The sequence below is a fragment of the Xiphophorus hellerii genome, chromosome 1, assembly GCF_003331165.1.
Source record: "Xiphophorus hellerii strain 12219 chromosome 1, Xiphophorus_hellerii-4.1, whole genome shotgun sequence".
Lineage (NCBI taxonomy): Eukaryota > Metazoa > Chordata > Actinopteri > Cyprinodontiformes > Poeciliidae > Xiphophorus > Xiphophorus hellerii.
The window spans coordinates 19961406-19981083 of record NC_045672.1 but is presented as its reverse complement, the minus strand read 5'-3'; the positions used below and the strand labels follow the sequence as shown (position 1 = coordinate 19981083).

Here is a 19678-nt window from a genome sequence, read left to right as displayed (position 1 = left end):
TTATGGTATAGGTTACATAACATGTTGCTTCTGTTATTGTAGGCTACATGTCAATATATATATATATATATATATATATATATATATATATATATATATATATATATATATATATATATATATATATATATATATATATATATATATATATATATATATTGCATACCAGCATATATATATATTGGAACAAACCTATATATCCAAGGTTTACCTGTATTTTGTTTCATTTACCTGAATTAATACAGTTAAATGAGTACTATGGTGTAGGTGATCAACATATTCTGAATATCAAAAATTTAGAAATGAAAGAGTTCAGCTGATTAACAATATTGCTTCTAAAATGAAAATAGAATAGTTTTATTGAAGTATTAAAGAGAAGTTATCACAGATTGACAAAACTGTTTGAAGGTATATCTTAGCGTCGTTTCAGTCCACACTCTATACCAGTTGGTGGCAGTAATGCACACCTAATGTTTTTCTCAACCGCCAAAAAAAAAAAACTCTAAGAGAAGAAGAAGCGGCTCATCCTTCGTTAGCTAGCTAGCTACTGTTGGGAAGTAGCAACAACATTTCAGGTATTGTGAAGAATAACTTGTACGTTATTTTGGAAGTATGTGGTAAGATAAGGAAAATAGATCAAATTAAGCACGATACGACTTGTTTAGGTCTTACATAGAGAAAAATATCTGCATGTGGAGACCGACATGTTCTGTGTTTTGATCCGTGTTGATGGAAGCCAGGCTTCAGTGTTGTGTTTTTCACCGAAGGCCGTAACAGTTGTTATTTTCAATTTCCGGTTTCATATTTCTGCTAGAGTAGATAGCTAGCTGTCAGTTATCCTAAGTGATTAATATATGAGATCATCCTGTTTGCTGTTAACACGGCCTTCTTACCCTCTTGTAGGATCTTATCATAATGAGTTATGCAGAGAAGCCGGAGGACATAACAAAGGAAGAGTGGATGGATAAACTCAACAATGTCCACATTCAGAGAGCTGATATGAATAGACTGATAATGAACTACCTGGTTACGGGTAACGTACCGTCATTATCAGACGCACGTAAACAGTTGTTTTGCAAATGCTGTTTGCTTTAGAATAAAATCATCTCATTTTATGTTTTACAGAGGGATTCAAAGAGGCAGCAGAAAAGTTCAGGATGGAGTCTGGAATAGAACCCAGTGTGGACCTGGACTCCTTAGATGAACGGATTAAGATCAGGGAGTTGATATTAAAAGGACAGATTCAGGATGCCATTGCGCTTATCAATAGTCTGCACCCAGAACTGCTCGATACAAACCGTTACCTGTACTTTCACTTACAGGTACTGTAAAACACAAAGTGGTCAGCTTGACTTTATTTTCTGGTTGTTATTTCAACTGCTTGACTTACTGTGCTGTGTTTTGTATTCAATCATTTGCACCTGTCGTGTTTTGCAACATGCAGCAGCAGCATCTTATTGAGCTGATTCGTCTGAGGGAGACAGAGGCTGCCCTTGAATTTGCCCAGTCGCAGTTAGCAGAGCAAGGAGAGGAGAGCCGAGAGTGTCTAACTGAAATGGAGAGGACACTGGCTCTGTTGGCGTTTGACAACCCTGAAGAGTCTCCCTTTGGAGATCTGCTCAATATAATGCAACGACAAAAGGTAGAGTCAACAGACATTTAGAATAACATTTTCTGTGATTAAGTTGGCATCTTTAGTTTAGTAAGTTGGTTTATTCTATTATTTTGGGACTCATTTACCCTGTAATTTTCCTGCTAAAATCAGTAAGTAAAAAAAAATTGGACAACAGTTCAGTAAAGTTAAATACATAAAAGTTATGATGACATGGCACGAAAATAACAAAAAAGATCTCTAAAGTCCCTTTTGTATTCTTGTATAAATAATTATTATTTTTATTATCAGGTTATATTAAGGCCAAGACAGCAAAATTGTCTTGTGTGAAATTATTGTATAGGAATGCACATTATAAAACATTAAAGATTATTTGCAATATAACCATTAAAACTAGAGTCAAATAATATGTGGTCTGTTCAACTATTAACAAAATCTCCAATCAGAACAGTTTATGTAATGTTTCTATATGTTTAATATTAGAAATTATTTTTGTCCTCATGTTTTCTTTATATGAGAATAATATTCACTGTTTAGTGAAGCTTTTATTTTGAGTGGAGCCTTCACCAGTTTAAGACTATTTTTATAAAAGCATTAATATGTGTCTTACTTTCTCTCCCAGGTCTGGAGTGAGGTTAATCAGTGTGTACTAGACTACGAAAACAGAGAATCTACTCCAAAGCTGGCCAAGCTACTGAAGCTACTGCTCTGGGCTCAGAACGAACTCGACCAAAAGAAAATTAAGTATCCCAAAATGACCGACCTGAGCAAGGGAACGATCGAAGACCCCAAATAAAGACTCAGATTAAATAAATAACATGTTGTTACAGAACGGACACAATTCCTTATCTATTTATAACCCAGGAAGCTGAATCAGTTAGAGTACAACCTTTTCTTTTTTGTAAGGGTTGCCTTTTGATACTTTGTTAATTCTGAACTGGACTGATTGCAATTTTAGGTTACTTCTTACTCTATAACAACCAAACCAGTTACTTTATTTGGTATTATAATTTACATGTCTGTCTATGTAAAGCTAAAATGTTTTATTTACTCTAGTTTTTCTGTCTGCTGGCAGGGAATGTTGTTGGCAGAGGAGGTTGTAAATAAAGCCTAAATTAGGCTGATGGTCTGTGTGTGTCTGTGCCCACTCAAAGGATGCAGGGTTTCATCAGGAAAAACTGCTGGCTCAATGTGCAATTCTTAAAATAAAAACCTTCTTTCAGGAAATACATTTCAACCGGTGGAATTTCATCTGATACTTACATGTGGTGAAAATAGTCAATATGCATTATTTGGGGTGTTTAAGGTTACTGTGACTGAAAGTTAAATTTAAGAATCAGAATGCTTTATTTACATACATTAAAAATTGTGATAGACACACAATCATAAATAAAACCCTCAAGGTTTAAGTTATGGTAATAATTTGATAAGATTACTAGAGTATTGGAATCTACAGGATACTGTGACTATAAGCTTGAGTAACATGATGTTTAAAGATGTGAATGGGTAAATACACTTGCAAACATGGAGACACTATTAGACTATTACGTATGAGTGATTTACATTTGTAGCGACTTGGCTAAATTCTGATGTGCTTTTTTCCCCTGGTATATTATTTTGCAATAAAAGTTGATTTATCCTACACGTCAAGTCACGTGTTTCTGTTCGTGGAAATTTCAAATCTTGATTATTTTTTATGGATCACTTTAGAAAAGAAAAAATATTTCAGGTCAAATAATTGAATCTAATCTGAATATGATCAGTTTCACATTAAGTAGTTTGGTGTTAATATTTTTGTTCAGCTGTAAAACTATGATTTTTGGGATTTTTTCGAACTTAGTTTTTAATTCCTAGTCATTAAGTAGAACAAGTACTGTACCTCTCATGAGTTGTAATTTGTCCATAAGATCCTGAACGAGACGAGCCAAATTGAGCTGTTAAAGTCTCTGGTCTGTTTTAAAGAAAGCAGAATGGAGTGTTTACGCCTCAAGGTAGGACGTTTTTTTTTACTCATTGTTCTTACATTCCAAAAGTTCAGTTATACTTAATACCGTCTTGTAAATAATTAAGTGCATTCGGTGACTCGTGACTTTTGTGATGTTTCCACAACCATATTTGTTGAATTTTCTTACGTGACAATACAACACAAAATGGTGCAGCGGGAAGAAAAATATTTGAGAAAAGACTAAAAGCTATTTTAATGTTTTCCTCCGATTTCACAATTGTGTTTTTCATTGTGTTGGTCTACATGAAATCCTCAAAAGACATCTAATTTTGTAATTAAACTAAATTATCTATTCATATTGAGACCTCTTACAATATTATTTTTTTAGTCCAACTAAAAAAATCGAGATTTTCTAAACAATCTCCATGTATTTCCGAGAGGGGTAAAAGAACGTATTACGCTGCGCATCTTGGAGCCCAGCAGCCCGAAAACGCCTCATCAGCTGCCCCGTTGCTGCGATGTGGACGGGACAACACAGCGCGGGGAGGGGAGTGTTTTTGTTTTACTGCAACGTCACGTTTAGAGAGGCCACCGAAGGCTGAAACATCTATGCACGGTATCACATGAAACTGTAGCGGAAGAAGAAAGGACTGGCTGTGCAGAAAAAAGCCTAACATCTGAATCACTTCCTGATTAACCCCATCGACCGCGCGGAGAGCTGCGAGCCTCACAGGCTGGAGCAGCAGGAGGAGGAGGCTGAAGAGAAAAAGTGACACGTGGATTATTCCTCCCAGGGCATCAGGAGCAACACACTCCCTCCTCTGGCTTTAGTTCCGCGACTTGGTGATAGACTCAAACATCGAAACCTTGTGAATGTGACCGCGTCAATACTACCACCCCCTCCTTCCACCTCTACACGTTGTTGGTTTTTTCCTCACTGACAGATCGAAAATAGGGTGAAAGTGAACAGCAGGAGCCTTTGACAAGAGTCTGCCGTCACCTCGCGTTGAATGGCAGTTATTCAAAAACATGGCAAGAGCTCTAGTCCAGATTTGGTCTGTCACAAGGAGAACGTCCCGCCTGACAAGATCGGAGCACCTGGATGCCACAAGAAGCGGCCTGAAGCGCACTCCAACTGGCCGAGGTAACGTTTCAAAGACTTACAGAGACATTTATTCAACTGTGATGAGGGTTTGACGTCACCACGTAGCAACTCAGCAGGGTGCTGGGGTTCCCATGAGGGAGCAGTCACTTCTAATCCGAGTCAGTATCGATACTTTAAAGACAACATAGTCCATTTTTTTTTCTTTGCCCGTCTCTGTAAGCTGTTAGTATTTTTATATTTAGATAAAAATAAAAAAGATATATATTTTTTCAGCTGTCAAATCACATTAAGTGAAACTTAGATATTATAAAAATCCATTATTCACGATGTTTCATTTCAAGTGTTTATTTCTCATTTATTTTCAGCAGACAATGTGATCCTTCAAAAGGAGGGTAAAGCATAAAAGGTTATTGCTGAATAAGAGAATGCTATATGGAGTCATATAATGAGAAAGTTGAGTGGAAGGAAAAAGTATGTTAGGAACAGATGGCACCAAAACAGGAATGGCAGAATTAAGAAACAGATCTGATTCAATGGTTTTTGGATGATTTACAAGGGGTAGAGTGCAACCGGAATCAGTTGTTCAACAGGCATCACACCCAAACTTGTTCAGGACGTGGGTTGCAGCTGTTGCATTCATCGTGCCAGGCCACTCCTCAACCAAATGTGACGTCAGAAGCATCCTACCTGTGCTTAGGAGAGCAAAAAAGTACGGAACTGTTGCTCAATCCTCTTCTCAGAGGAAAGCAAATTTGGCAGCTCACAAATTAAAGTCCCAGAGGAAGAAACGAGAGGCATAAAATCAAAGTTGTTTGGATCCAGTGTGAAATTTCCACAGTCAGCTATAATTTAGGGAGCCATTTCATCTGCTAGTGTTGGTAAACTGTTTTATCAGGACGGAAGTCAGCAAAACTGTCTGAAAAGACATTTTAGAGCATTTCGTGCTTCCCTCTGCTGACAAGCTTTATGGAAATGCTGGTTTCATTTTCCAGCAGTGCTTGCTTAACATCTCAATGATATAATGATTTACTGAAATGAAAGTTTGTTTCATCTCTACTTTTAGGATGTGTGATCAAGTTCTCTTTAAATCACTTCAACTCCTATTGGTTCTCTAGAGGGGCCTTCACAAACTCCCTGTCTCTGATAACACATCTCCTACTAATTCTTTTTAAGTTCAGTATTTCCCTGCGAGTCTTTGAGACTCCATTCAATTTAGTCTGCGTCCTCCATTTTCCACAGGCCAGTGGCGAGGATATGGACAGTGGTGCTGCTGTTGGGAACATGCCTCCTTTACTGCGCCCGTGTGGCAATGCCCATCTGTGCCGTTAGCATGGCGGAGAAGTTCAATTGGACCAAGAGAGAGTCCGGCATGGTGCTAGGCAGCTTCTTCTGGGGATACTGCTTCACCCAGGTATTCGGCGGTTACGTCAGTGACCGGTAAGCGCATGTCCTTCAATTTATTTTGGTTTATTTCATGTAGCACGGATTTCTGCTGGGCTTTTCTTTCTTACGAAATAGTTTTAACCTATTTGAATAATAAACATGACTTTACTATATTGTTTAATAAATACTGTCAGCTGAAATGCATGTATTATAGGATGGAGTCTACTTTTTTTTAAAAAGTGCTTTGAGATAATGTGCTGTGAAGTAAATAAACTGAGTAGAATTGAATTAACAGTGGGGAAATACCACTTCGTTTTTGAAATTAAGAAACCTCTGGCAGAGCAAATATGAGCCTACATTTGCCGCTACTTGCAACGAGTTTAGAGTACAGGAAAGAAATAAATAAGACGCATAATCCCTGGGCAAGAACTACTTCCTGGAGGACAGTAAATGAGAGACAGTAAACATAGTTAATGGAAGCGCTCCATGTCTTCTTCCTGGGAAAAGCCACTGCAAAAGAAAGAATCATTAAGCAAGAAGTACGCCAAAGAAAAACAAAGTCAGAAAAAATAGCTAATGTCAGCAATGGCTGTCTAGAGATTAGATAAAACTAAACACAGAAGCATGGTAACAGAGGCAGTTAGAATAATTCTGAAAGACAGTTGTTTTTTTGTCAGCAATGGCTCTGTCTAGGAAGAATACACGGCTAAACAATAAAGGATTGAGCCAGGTTTCCTTTCTGTGCAGAGAAAGCAATATTTATCCTTACAGTATTGAAAAATGGCTAACATAAACAGTCATAGGAGAAAATAGCAGAGTGAAGAAGAGTGGTGAGGATTTCCTTTCCAGCAACCAGTGAGCCTGTGGCAGCATAAATATAGTCATTGCTCAGGATAAACTAGAGGGCCGACTTCTAATCTTCTTTAGAAATATTTAAATTATTCTACTTATGTATATACATTTTTAGAGGTAAAACGTTTGACTCTTTTCAGCTTTCTGCTGGTCTTTGGAGTATTGTGAAACATTGCAGACTGTGGCCAACCACTCTGTAACAGTGATGAAAACAAGTGCAGCAGTGTTTACTTAGCCTGGGAGATAATGCACTGAATTACTTAGATTCTTTGTCTACATTATCACATTAGGGAATTGCAAACAGGGTTATTATGAAACAGGAGCACCCAAAGATGGCATGTGTAAGGTGTAAGAATCCAAAAATTACAGTGTATATTTTAATGATTGATCCACTGTTGCAACAGTCTTGTATTATGTCATTTCGTCATATTTTGCTTCCAAGTCCAATCCCTTTTTTTGTACAATTTTTATTCGTAAGGCTATTGGAGAATTTTGTTTTTCTATGTATTTTGCCTGCTTCTTTACTGTAGAATGTGAACGCTTACCTAAATTTAAAGATTTCAAAAGGGCTGACAACAGTTTCACTTTGAACATTTTCCTTGACAAACAGCTTAAAAGCTCAATTTTACTGTACTCTGTTCAACTTCTCATTAGGTGTTTTCAAATTTTACTCTCTCTTTCTCTGGCACAGCTTGAAGGAAATACAGACATACTGTATCTCAATTTGTGGTAGAAAACATTTATCTGCTAAATAGCCATTTATATTTCTGCTCTTCCTCTGACTTCAATTTTTACACTCAAAGCAGCATCCACACTGAAGGGTGTTATCATCATGAACTGATTTGAAATAACATATTTAAAGTGTTAGAGTCTAGTTTAGCAATGTTTAGTTTTACTCTTGAACCATAAAACCCTTCTGTCCTAATTACTTGTTACCTAAATGTATTAAGAGGTCAGTAAACTAATATTTTTAGTATGATCTTTTTGTTGAAACATAACACTTGTATTACAAGATAGAACAAGCCAGGTTTGGAGACATGTACAATTCTGGGTCAGTCACAGATATTTTTAAAGACCAGTCCCTAAAGAACATGCCATCTCAGGGACATTCACTAACAAAAAATGTAGTGTTACAGGTTATGCCAGTTACAAGTGTTTGAAATCACAAATAAACAACTGTTTCTATATATATGTCTTTATCTCATTCTCTCTGTGTCTCTCTAGTGTTGGAGGTGAGAAGGTCCTCCTGCTGTCAGCAGCAGCCTGGGGGTCCATGACAGCTTTCACTCCGATCCTCGCCCACCTTTGCTCCCAGCCAATCTTCTCCATGACGCTGGCCCGCTTCCTCATGGGCCTGTTACAAGGTGAGACTGAAACAGCGCAAGATGACTCATCGCTCCAGAATTAGTCAGCGTGGTTAAAGATCCAGACCATAAGAGGACTTGTCTCTGTCATAATAACACAGACATGACTTGATGAGTTTGAAACCCTTTGACAATTTTAAGTGGAATCACAGCAGAAAAATACAGATCTTCGTGAGAAGTGCTTTATCCACATCCTATTGCTTTGTATTTGTATTTTTTACTACAGTTAAACCAGATATTTTCCCATGCTGTATAGGAAGGCAGATAACCTTTTTTCCTGCTGTCTGATGTTAAATCAAAGTAAATGTTTACTGTTTTATGTACTTAGTATTGATTATTATTGCTTAAAAAGAAACTTTTAGATTATTAGCAGGATCAGTAGTATCTTGACAAGATTTTTTCTAGTCTAGTCTAATACTAGACTAGAATTACTACTAGACTTAGTAATTCTAAATATCCTAAAACAGGAAAAATGTAGTTTAATTTAATGTTACACCGTGAAGAAAAATGGATGTGTTATTTTATGTAGTGTATGCAAATATCTGATTTCAGCTAAAGGGAAGTGACTGTTATGTTTATTGAATACTCATAAAGCAACATACTTGATTGTGGAAGTAATAAACTGCAACATGTTTACTCTGCAGTGAAAAGAGAAAGAGAAAAGAGAGAAAATTAGGAGTTTATTTAGTTATTTGACAGCACTACACTGCTATAATATGTTATAGAAATCAAATGTAGTAATAGACACCTTAAGCAGTTTTAAGCTCAAGCTTTTTGTCTCAGCTAAGTTGTTTTTTGTGGTTTTTCTAAAAGTGAATCCTCCTTCCCATTTCGTTTTGCCTGTGTATTGACTTTAGGAGTTCATTACCCTTCTCTGGCAAGCCTGTGTTCACAGAAGGTGGTTGAGAGTGAGCGAGGCTTCCTCATGAGCACTGTGGGGAGTGGCTCCTACCTGGGGTGAGTCAAATATTTGGCACTGAATGAAAATTGGCTGGAAAGCCATCAGTATTTCCTTGGAAAAACACCTTCCTGAAAAGAGTAAACTAAGTTGTTATGTGTCAAGAGCCATTTGGTGTTTGAGGAAACTTATCTGATAGATTCACACCCAGATGTATACACCCTGTGACTGTGTCAGCTCTGGTCATGCTGTGCATGGACAGCAAGTTACAAGGATGTTTTTGTTTGACTTGGTCCCCTTTCTGTCTCTTTTTTTAAGCACTCTTGTGATTGGAGGTGTTGGTTCTCTCATGCTGGACCTGTATGGTTGGGAGAGTGTTTTTTATGTGTCTGGTCTCCTGTCAGTCCTCTGGGCTTACTGCATGTGGAAATACCTGCTTAAAGGAGAAGGTAAGAGAAGCTTTAGTTGCATCAGAAGCATCACTGCTGTAGTTTTATACTTTTATCATGTACCTTTTTTATGTGTAATTGAAATGTATGAAATTTTGTCTGTTCGTGTGTGTGTGCAGGCCCTATAATTACACTTGAGTCCCTGGGTAATGGTGGGACCCAGCCGAAACTTAATAAAAGGCATTGGGCACGACTCCTCAAGCAACCTGCAGTCTGGTAAGACAAAAGTACAGTCTGTGTGTCTGCGAAGAACAGAAATGTATTTGTCTTCCGTATTCTGTAGCTATGCTAACTTCCAAAGCTTGCATCAAGAAGTCATGCAGCTGATTATAAATCAAGCTTGAAAGTAACAACAAAGTCCAGCCTCCATTCCAAAACCACAAAAAGTTAAAACTACAATTTGTTTTGAGTTTTATGTAATTGCAAAGGATATAAACCCAAGTTGTAACATTTTGTCAAATTAAGTTAATCATATTCAGGCTTCCATGTCAACAGAAAAAGTTGAGACATTAAAGCTTTGAAATGTCCTTCCTCCCAGAGCGCCTAATTCGGGGGCAATAGCGTTGTTTCCAAGAAACTCTGACGCTGAATGCTGGAGATAGTCAGTCATGGTTCATAGCTTCCTGCAGACACATTTTCAACTGTTTGTGTTTGTCTAGTTTTCCACACGGACATTTCTACACTGAGATAGCACATAATGCAGAATGTTTTCTGGGCAGTATCTGGTGCTTAATTTTTCAGGAAGGTGCATTCCAGATTTTAGGAGCATAACACTGAAACACAGCCTTGCTGTGTATCGTTCTGACTCTGGGCACAAGCAGGAGGCAATTACCTGATGTTCTCAGAGTCTGAACTGCTTCATGTGGTACTAACATGTCAGAAATGAATTTTGGCACTAGACCACACAGGCACTTATGAGCTATTAGAGAAATATCTAACATTTCCCAAGAGGATAAAAATAACTATCAAAGACTAAAGTCTTAGGTTGTTGGTGATAATGGACTGCATGTTTCTTTTGACATGGATTTTAAAATATAAAGATGTTTTTTTAATAGTGTCGATGTTTTTATTCTTAAATTAAATTAATTTATTTCTTACAGTATGTCCTGCCAGTCAGCACATAAATGCAAAATCTTATCCAACTGATATCCTTTTTTACTGATAGATGACTGTTTGGTTTTATTTGCATGTACACTCATTATTATCTGAAAAGGAGCATGTGAGAATTCACTGGGTGTGATCCTGAAACAATGATCTACTGTTGGTTGACTTTAACCTACTTTTCTGTGTTGATACACTGTGTAGCAAGGAATAGCTTAAAACAAGACCACCTTCATCAGCTTCTGTTAAGTTAGTTGTCCCTGTAAAGATTGCTGAACAGTATTTGGAAAAAACTAGAACTAATGCTCCTATATTTCTGTCTTTTTTTCCCCCTAATTAGTGCTGTGATAGTAACACACCTTTGCACAGCAAGCACTTTCTTCACCCTTCTATCCTGGCTGCCAACCTTCTTCAAGGACACCTTCCCTGATGCCAAGGTGACGGCATCATCCTTTCATTCTTCTTCCAGTCCGACCCCTGACCTTTATTTCAGTGCAAGATGAATTTGAGTAAAACAGATGCAACAGCTGCAAATATCAAGCAGCTGAATCTAAAGATTGCTGTTTTCTTTTAGCTATATTTGAAGACAAAATTCTGGCGGATTCTGTCATGCACTTGCTAAGCTTGAATGTGTAATGTCTACAGGGTTGGGTGTTCAATGTCATTCCTTGGTTGGTAGCCATACCCTCATCTCTGTTTAGTGGCTGCCTATCTGACCATCTTATTTGTCAAGGTACGCATATCATAAGGGTATTATTTGTTTTTGAAATAGCAGGTACTTATTCCTGTCTTTATTTCTTCAGGTTTCGACACCGCCTCAGTAAGGAAGTTAATGCAGGTACAATATCTGGAATTGCCTTCTTAATCTTCTTCTGCAGGCAAAGGCTCTCTATCCTTCCTGCAGTGGATCGCTGGATTATATAAAATATATATAATACTATATATATGAAACTGAATTTTTAGCAGGTTCCTTCTCTGCTCGTTGGCTGAAGTGTCTTGAATTTCTGCGCCAGGATGGAACTAGGAACTAATATTAGTAGTTATCAGCAAATGTGGGAAAAACAGAAACAGGCCTTTGTGGTTTATTGTTTAATTTCTATCTAGTAGGGATTTTAATAGAAGGTATTTTTTCTATTCTTTTTGGAAATATTTCAGACATGTCTGTTACTCTAACATACCAAAATAGCTCTGAACAATTTCTATGAGTTATAAGCAAATTGGCTGTTTAGATTAAATGGGTTGCAGACTCTTAGTCTACCTGTGTGTTAAATGAGAGTTTTATTAGTCGGTTTCCTTTTTCTTCTTAATAGTGTCTCTCTTGCATGTAGCAAACTGTGTCTGTTTTTTTTGTCTCTTCCTCTTGTTAGTTTTTCTCTATGGGTGTGTCCAGTGTGTTCACGGTCCTGCTGTGTGGTAATACCACGTTCTCCTGGGCTGTAGCTTTTGTGTCGGCCACCATGGGTCTCACTACGTTCAGTCACAGGTACTGGCTCACATGTTATCCCACAATACCTGTCATTTTGCCTTGTCAGTCTTGTGTTTTTCTACTTTGAACATTTAATTTATTTCCTCTTATACTGCCACAAAACATGTAATATCGCGTATCTCTCAATGCAAGTTTTTTTTTAACTTATGTTTTCAGTTTAAAGTACAGAATGATGTAGTTGGTGCACAGCTTAGCAGAGGTAGTTTTGTCAGTTCTTGGCTCCTGTTTGGCATGCAGTTTTAAATTTAATTTCAAGCTCTTTTGTTCATCGGTTATAATTTTATGTCAGTTTTTAAAACTAACTATCTAAACATAATTTTTGATTTTGCATCCAAAAGTGCAAAATCTACCTACCTGCTGAAACAGGCAATGAGCATTTCTAACCTTATCTAATCAGGCTGTTGTTTTAGTTCACAATATCAAAAATTACATGAATAATTCATGTTGAGCTTATTATTACATGCAGATTAAAACACCTTTGAGTGACTAGTGTGAGTTCTCTGACATGACGTGTGAGCAGCAGGGTACGTTGTAGAACTCTAAAGCCTGTATGTGAAAAAATCTGTTTTTCCTGAAGCAAATTGGATAGCACTATATAATTTTACTGCTGATTCGGATAAAAGCAAGGAAATATAGCAAGTTTCAAAGCTGTTTACCTGAAATTGAAAAATGTTGTCATTTAACATTAATTCTCTGAATACACATTAATAATACTAAAATATTTTACCGCTTCATCCCTTTTTTGACTGTGTATTTGGAAGATTGAATAGCAATATAATTATCTCCTCTCATTGGCAAAATCAAAGCATTTCTTTTTACGTTTCTTGCACTGATGTTAAAAACAAAACATTTCTGTTACAGCGGGGTTTCCTTAAATGTTCAAGATCTCGCTCCTTCTTGTGCCGGAGCTCTATTTGGTGAGTAAAACATTCAGAGTTTTAATAAAAAGAGCTTTGAGACTAAATATTAATGTTGTTTTTTAGTATAAATGTTAATAGTCGTGTCCACCTCTACAGGAATTATGAATACATGTGGGGCATTCTCAGGTGAGTTTCTCTTTAGTTAAGAAATCTCTTTATGATAAATATTTAAACAGTAGAAGCTGAAACACCATAAATGATAACTGGTTCCCTTTTACTAAATTCAAAGTTTGCGATGATGTGTGGCTGTCAGGTTTGCTGGCTCCCATGATGCATGCATATTTCATCAAGAGAGCATATTAAAGCCAGTGAATAAAACAGTCAGCAGAGAATGACAGCCCGCGGTCTGTAAAGACAAATAGTCCTGTGACATTTTTCTTCATGTACAGAGCCTCGAAAAGTATGTGTATCCCTTGGATCTTCCCACATTTTGTCATGTAACAAACATTCATTCAGTGTATTCTGTTGAGATTTTACAATTTTGCACACAAAGTAGTGCATAATTGTAAAGTAGAAGGAGATGAGTGTAGTTTTCAAAATTTACAAATAGAAACATGAAAAGTCTGATTTGAATTTGGATTCAAGCCAGACTTTTTAGCTGACATAATGGTAACTGTTCTCATTCTGTGCAGGAGTCCTGATGGTGTACTTCTCGGGGTATCTCATTGAGGCCACAGGCTCGTGGGCGTCAATGTTTGCCCTCATCACCACAGTCAACCTGATGGGCCTCTTCACCTTCCTGGCATTTGCCGAGGCTCGCAGAGTCGATATCGACTCCAGCAGGGTTCGCCACCATAGCATCCACATCTAAATCGTTGATGGAGCGAGTGTGTCTATGAAAATGTTACGGTGGTTAACCTATAGGCAGATTATCCACATTGGATTATTATCCAATAGATGATGAGCGGCATCTTGCACAGTTGAGATGGGAGAAATGGTTGTTTAGCTCTGCGTTTACTAGAGGACTGTAAGGCTACTGAAAAGCACACAGCAGAGCATTGTTACTGAGAAACTCTAGTTGGGATTCAGAAGGAGGGGAGCTCTGTCCGTTCAGAGAAAATGTAGGAGAGTATACTAGCACTACATCCAGGTTACAGCTGGTGAAGTGGTTAAACATTTGAGAGGAAACTGTTTACATTTGTAATGGATTACAGCCCACATCGGAAGTGGAAAAGGTGCAGAGATTGTTTTTTGAAAGCTGTTGCTAAGTGTTGGGTACAACAGAGGTAACTCAGTGGTGGCAGTATTGGCTTGAGGTGCTCTCTAGCTGTGACAGACAAAGCTAGACTTCTTCTTACCTTGTAGGTGACCCAAGGAGAGTCCAAACTCTTCTACCTGGAGCATTTTACTCGTAAGCCCCATAAACTTATCACTGAGATAAATGTCCGAGTGACATCTCATTAAGCGCCCGCTAATGACTCTGGCGGACACCCTTAATGTTGTGTACAATTTACCTTCAGCGGACCTTGTGTTTGCAGTTACAGACTCGTCCTATCAGTTTTCAATGGGGGTCAGAAAGCTTTAGGGCTTAGCTTTAGCTAAGTGCTTTCTCTCTGATAGATGTATTAAATACAATAATGCAATTTGTAAGACCAAAGGTTAATAGTAAATTATTATTTTTTTCTATGTTATAGCATCTAATAAAATGTCTCATTAAATTATTTTTGAGTAATTTCATATTTATATGGATTTGAAATATTTTTTTTCTTGAAGAGAAATTAATGTGGAAGAGAGAAAAAATATGAAAGGATAAATGGAAAAGATGAGACCTGATTGTGTGTGTGTTAATCCTATCTTGTTCTTCCTCTAAAAAATAAATGTTTTTATGTTTGGCACACGTGTTTATCAGGAAGATATCCAGATTTTAATTTCCCATTTTGTTACTGAAGTCTTACTGTAAATGATCACAGTGGGACTGGGAAAACTTGATTGTCTCTTCATTGTCTTATTGGACCAGTGTTTGTTTTCAACACTTGACATAATGAAATTTACTGCAGATAAAAGGGTTGAAGAGATTTATTAAGGCTACAGATGTAAAAAAAAAAGACAATTTTACTACAGAGGATATATCAACAAATACCAGCCGACTGATTCTGAGTGTTAAAGCAGTGGCCTTCAGAACACAGTTTTCATTTGAAATGCATTATGCTCATTTACTTTACTTATGCATTTATTATTTTGTGCCTCATTTAAGCAACAAAGGATTTGCAGTTCTGGTTATTAATAAAGTTGTAGGAATTTTGTTGTTATGTTTTTGTGTGAGTTGTTTATGTGAATACAAAGCAATGGCAGGTGTTTTTTGTTTCTTTTTTTTTTTTGCATCTTGTGGTGCAAATTTAGCTTTGCACCACCACTGCATTTCATTAAATTATGTTTTGGTATTTCGATAAAAAAATACAAAATTGCAGAAAGTGTTCTTTTTTCTGTTTATTTTCAGAATTAAATTAGTTTCCTGTTGACACAATAAAACATAAACTGATAAACCACAAGTTTAAAACTGTCCTCTCTGTGTGTCAGCTCAGTTCAGAGTTTCAGTAAATAAAAATGTTGATGCTCCATAGATTTTGTATATTGCTTGCCAAAAGCCATTGTAATTTTAATGCAGTCTTAAACAATAGTTCAGGCCTTCTGAAGAGATGTATTTATTTTTCTAAGCCTTTTGGCTCTAATCCATTTGTAAGCTGCGAAAATTATTCTTTTTATCCATTGTTTAGGTCAGGCCACATGCAGCTTTTCTTTTGACTCATGATTTGTGAGCAATTCAAACAAAATCTTTTAAGTTTTATAATATTTTCTCAAAGTAAAAAAAAAGTTCTTATTTCATCATTGGCCCTCTTTCTGTTCTACATTTGTCTACTAATTACAGAGGCATAAAAACATTGATGATACATGTAGATACATATTGCAAAAAGTATACTTACTCTCAATGTCTGCTCTACCATGCCTCCTCTTATGATTTCCATTTAAAAGGTTAATTTACTTAAATGACAGTACCGTACAGAATAATTTGATTTTTTTTCCAGCCTTTAGCCAGGTGGAGCAAATATTTCCTCCTGCCTGTTTAAATGGGGATTATGTAAAGCTACCTTTATCTTTTATGACTTTGTCAGTTGACAGCTTTCAAGAAATTAACTTTGGCGGTTTTTTTAGCGACATATTCACATGCTGTAGTAAAAAAAAGTCATATTTAAGATAAGAAATATGTTAAAACAAAATATGCTGTTTAAAAAGTTTTTAGTTTTGAATAAGAATGCAGTTTGTTGGCATACATGGGATTTTCCAGTATTCTTAGTTGTATCATTCTTGCTTTACCTGTGTGTATTTTCTGTGTCGCTCCACAGAGAGGCAGCATAGTACAAGCAATGACAGAGTCCATGTTACCCATCTCCAAATTCCTAGAATGAAGCCCTTAAGTGATGCATCATAAGTTTTAAGAACACCCTATACTTTGCAGAAATTATTAAAATATCTCCTGCATCAAGAAACATGTCCTGCAACTACTTCTGTGACAAAAGCCCGTACTATTTTATGCGTCAAGTACCTGAAAGTTGCTTCAGTCCTGTATTGAATCCGGATCAGCTGCTGAACAGGTTCTGGTGCCGGGCCGTCATGTTCACACTAGCAGCTCACTACACGCCCAAATCCCGAGTGCGGGCCAGCGGGACGTATGCGGTGGCACCATATGGCAGGATGCTGTGTGCCATGTTGGCTAGCTGGCACTACCCACGTGTGAATGGCCAGACGCTAGTCAACCGAACCTACTCCTCCTCATGGGACCCAACGGCTTGGGTAACCATGACGACGGGTGGCTTGTGCGGCTGCCGCGTGGCAATGAAAAGGAAAGAAGAAGGGAATGGCAGGGCGGGGGGGTCACAAGTGAATGAAAGTAACAAGTCATTTAGAAGTCAGTGGAGTGGTGAAGTAAATTTAGGGTTTGATGTACAGTTTGTAAAAAAAAAGGTGGGGATGGTCAGTCACTCAGACAGAAAATGGCGTTGTAAAAGAAGACATAATCATGATGAGTGGCCCACTATTTAATTAGCAGAAATTAAACACGAAGAGGGAGACTAGAAGAGCGAGGCAATTAAACCCTCCCCGAACTTGTTGGCTAGTTAGAGTAACCTAGTAAATGCTGTGCTGTCAGAGAGCTAGAGATACATGTAAATGAAATAGCCCCATTAATTAGTAATTAACATCAAGTTAATGACATTTCACTGTGTTGCCATTTCATTCTATGTCCTTCCTCTGAGGTGGAGGGGCTGTCTCTCCAGTCCCTGATCGGAAAGCTAATTAGAGCAAAGCTAAACTGCTGTATAGGACTACCTTATAATATAGAGGCTGGTCATTGTGTGAGCAGTATTAATTGCTTTGTAGTAATAGATAAGCAGGCTTTATAAGTCTGACATAAAGGTTTTACATGTTAATTGCATGGTGTAAGCTAACGTTTCTCCAACTGACTTTGAAACACATTAAACATTTCACCTCCTTCTTAGACATCATATATAATCTGTTCTAGGGTTGGAAAAACTCAAACAATGTGGAAAGTATATAAAACAGAAATAAAACACAATTGGCCTATTAAGTAGATAGCACTTTTTTTCTTTGGTGATGGTGGTTGAGGGAGGTATATGAAACAAAGAGAAATTTTTTAGACACGGCTACTAAAACCGGAAGGCAACACAATACTGTTACCATCTTGAAGCTGTTACTTTGTATGACCGCAGACAGAAAATCTTTTTGTTCTTGAGAAAAAACAACATTGAAACATCTTGCATTTAAGAGAAGCAACACCCCAAAGCTGAGGTAAGAGCATGCAACAGAGTTCATAGCCAGACCACCAACAAAGGCAACTACACGTGCTGTTTATAAGGATAGAGTTTAACAGGCAAGAACATGCTTTTTTAAAATTAGCTGCAGCAGCAGTTTTGTTTCTGTATTAAGTCCACATAATATGTGCATCGTTAGCTAAAACTGACATTTAAGGACCAAACAACATCTTTTGAAAAACTAGCTGCAGACAAAAAAAAATCCATATAGTGTTTAACTGACTGAATAGATGGTGCCCTATGAACAGCGTTTTGACAGTTTAATTGGTGTAAGGACAGCCTCACAAGTAAACCACAGACTGATTATGTGGAGAAAAGTGAGACATGCAGAGCTACTGCAGGGCTCCTTAATTTAAAGTATTTTGTCACAGGAGAAATGGCAGGGCTGACGCCTGTGGCTATCAGTCATAATGTAGGGTTTAGTGCGCCAAATTAGTTTTTGTCATGTGATAATTTTTTCCTGTGGTGAATTACAGTCAGAATGGACACAGAGGACTGTTTGAATTTCTGTAAGATGCCAGTTGCTGATAAATTAATATGTAAGTCTTTCCTTTCTGATCAAAAATTCAAGATAGAGAGTAAGTCTACATTTTCTTGTGTGGACATTGGACTGCAATGTTGGTGTTCCTATCATAACACCATCATTTCTTTCAGCAAGTTCTTGCTTTTTTTCTGTTTCAGTCATTTTTAACATTTTCTGAACTCCAATGATTAAATACAATTATTGTGAGCTACAAGGGAAAAGTTGTCAAAAAAATATTCATGCCCTTTAAACCATTTTGTTACATGAACATGAGGGAGTTGACCTGTGTTGAATGTAATTCAGCCTTTTTTACGGTCTGACTGAGGTGAAATCAAGAGATGGGAATGTGCTTTTGTTTCTGGTCTTCCCCCCCTGAGCTGGAATCAGCCTGCTGACATGGCTAATATTGCGTGATTTGTCTGTGGTCATGAGTATTATTGCTGCAAAGAAAAATAAAACATGAAGTTAATATTCAGCACACAGCAGTGTTTTTGTCATGAACAAAACAGTTTGGAATATTATTCGGAGGGTAATTTTGAGCAATGTCTGTTTCAAGCTTCCACTCTTCACTACGGCTTTCAGGTGTTTTTTTTTTAGCCACTATCACTGCCTCTGTTGACCATCTTTTCTTTGTTTTCCTCTTTTGTTCTTGTCTTCATCTCTTCCTGTAAACCAACTTCTGATAGATAATTGACCCCTAAAGCGATCTCCCGATGCCTGAGCACACTCACCATTTTAACTCGCCACCACAAACACACTCACAACCAAATATGTTGATTTTTGTCAATTAAAGCCCCTTCAGCTGTTTGCCTCTTGCCAGACATATGGCCCATGTTAAATCTAAAGAGCAAGTGGGGCCACCATTGAAAGGGGCATCATTTTAATGGAACCCTAAGGGACAAGACCCACACCTGTGTAATAATAGAGTTAACCATGAGCAACGCATTGGCCAGATGAGGACAGTGTTGGTGGGGGGCATCCCAATTCAGTTAAAGTATTTATTGCATACAACAAACTCTAAAACTGCTTTTTTATATTACCCTAACCATTTGCAAACTTTTTTTTTCAGCCAGGTTTTCAGCTTTATATCTGCTAAGCCAGAAAAAAACAAAGGCACAAGCTAGATCTGAAACTCTCCCCCGCAGCACAGACATGATATTTTTTCCCATTTTTCTTAAAAATAAAAAGAGTTGTGCAGTTTACAGGTGCAATAA

At 37.4% G+C, this 19678-nt stretch overlaps 2 protein-coding genes across 2 annotated transcripts; both read left to right on the top strand.

Moving 5' to 3' along the window:
• Positions 1-475: 475 nt before the first annotated feature.
• On the top strand, positions 476-3254 carry LOC116728391 (glucose-induced degradation protein 8-A homolog). The gene is made up of 5 exons (XM_032576476.1): positions 476-575; positions 904-1033; positions 1126-1322; positions 1445-1642; positions 2235-3254. Exons 2-5 carry the CDS (start codon positions 916-918, stop codon positions 2406-2408), a joined length of 687 nt encoding a protein of 228 aa, XP_032432367.1. The 5' UTR covers positions 476-575; positions 904-915; the 3' UTR covers positions 2409-3254.
• A 928-nt stretch (positions 3255-4182) lies between these two features.
• slc17a9b (solute carrier family 17 member 9b) lies at positions 4183-15409 on the top strand. Its single transcript, XM_032576462.1, has 13 exons — positions 4183-4701; positions 5902-6099; positions 8122-8261; positions 9119-9218; positions 9478-9608; positions 9728-9824; positions 11050-11146; positions 11355-11442; positions 11513-11547; positions 12077-12192; positions 13057-13112; positions 13212-13241; positions 13748-15409. The coding sequence occupies exons 1-13, from the start codon at positions 4568-4570 to the stop codon at positions 13924-13926; spliced, it is 1401 nt and encodes a 466-aa protein (XP_032432353.1). The 5' UTR covers positions 4183-4567; the 3' UTR covers positions 13927-15409.
• The last annotated feature ends 4269 nt before the right edge of the window (positions 15410-19678 follow it).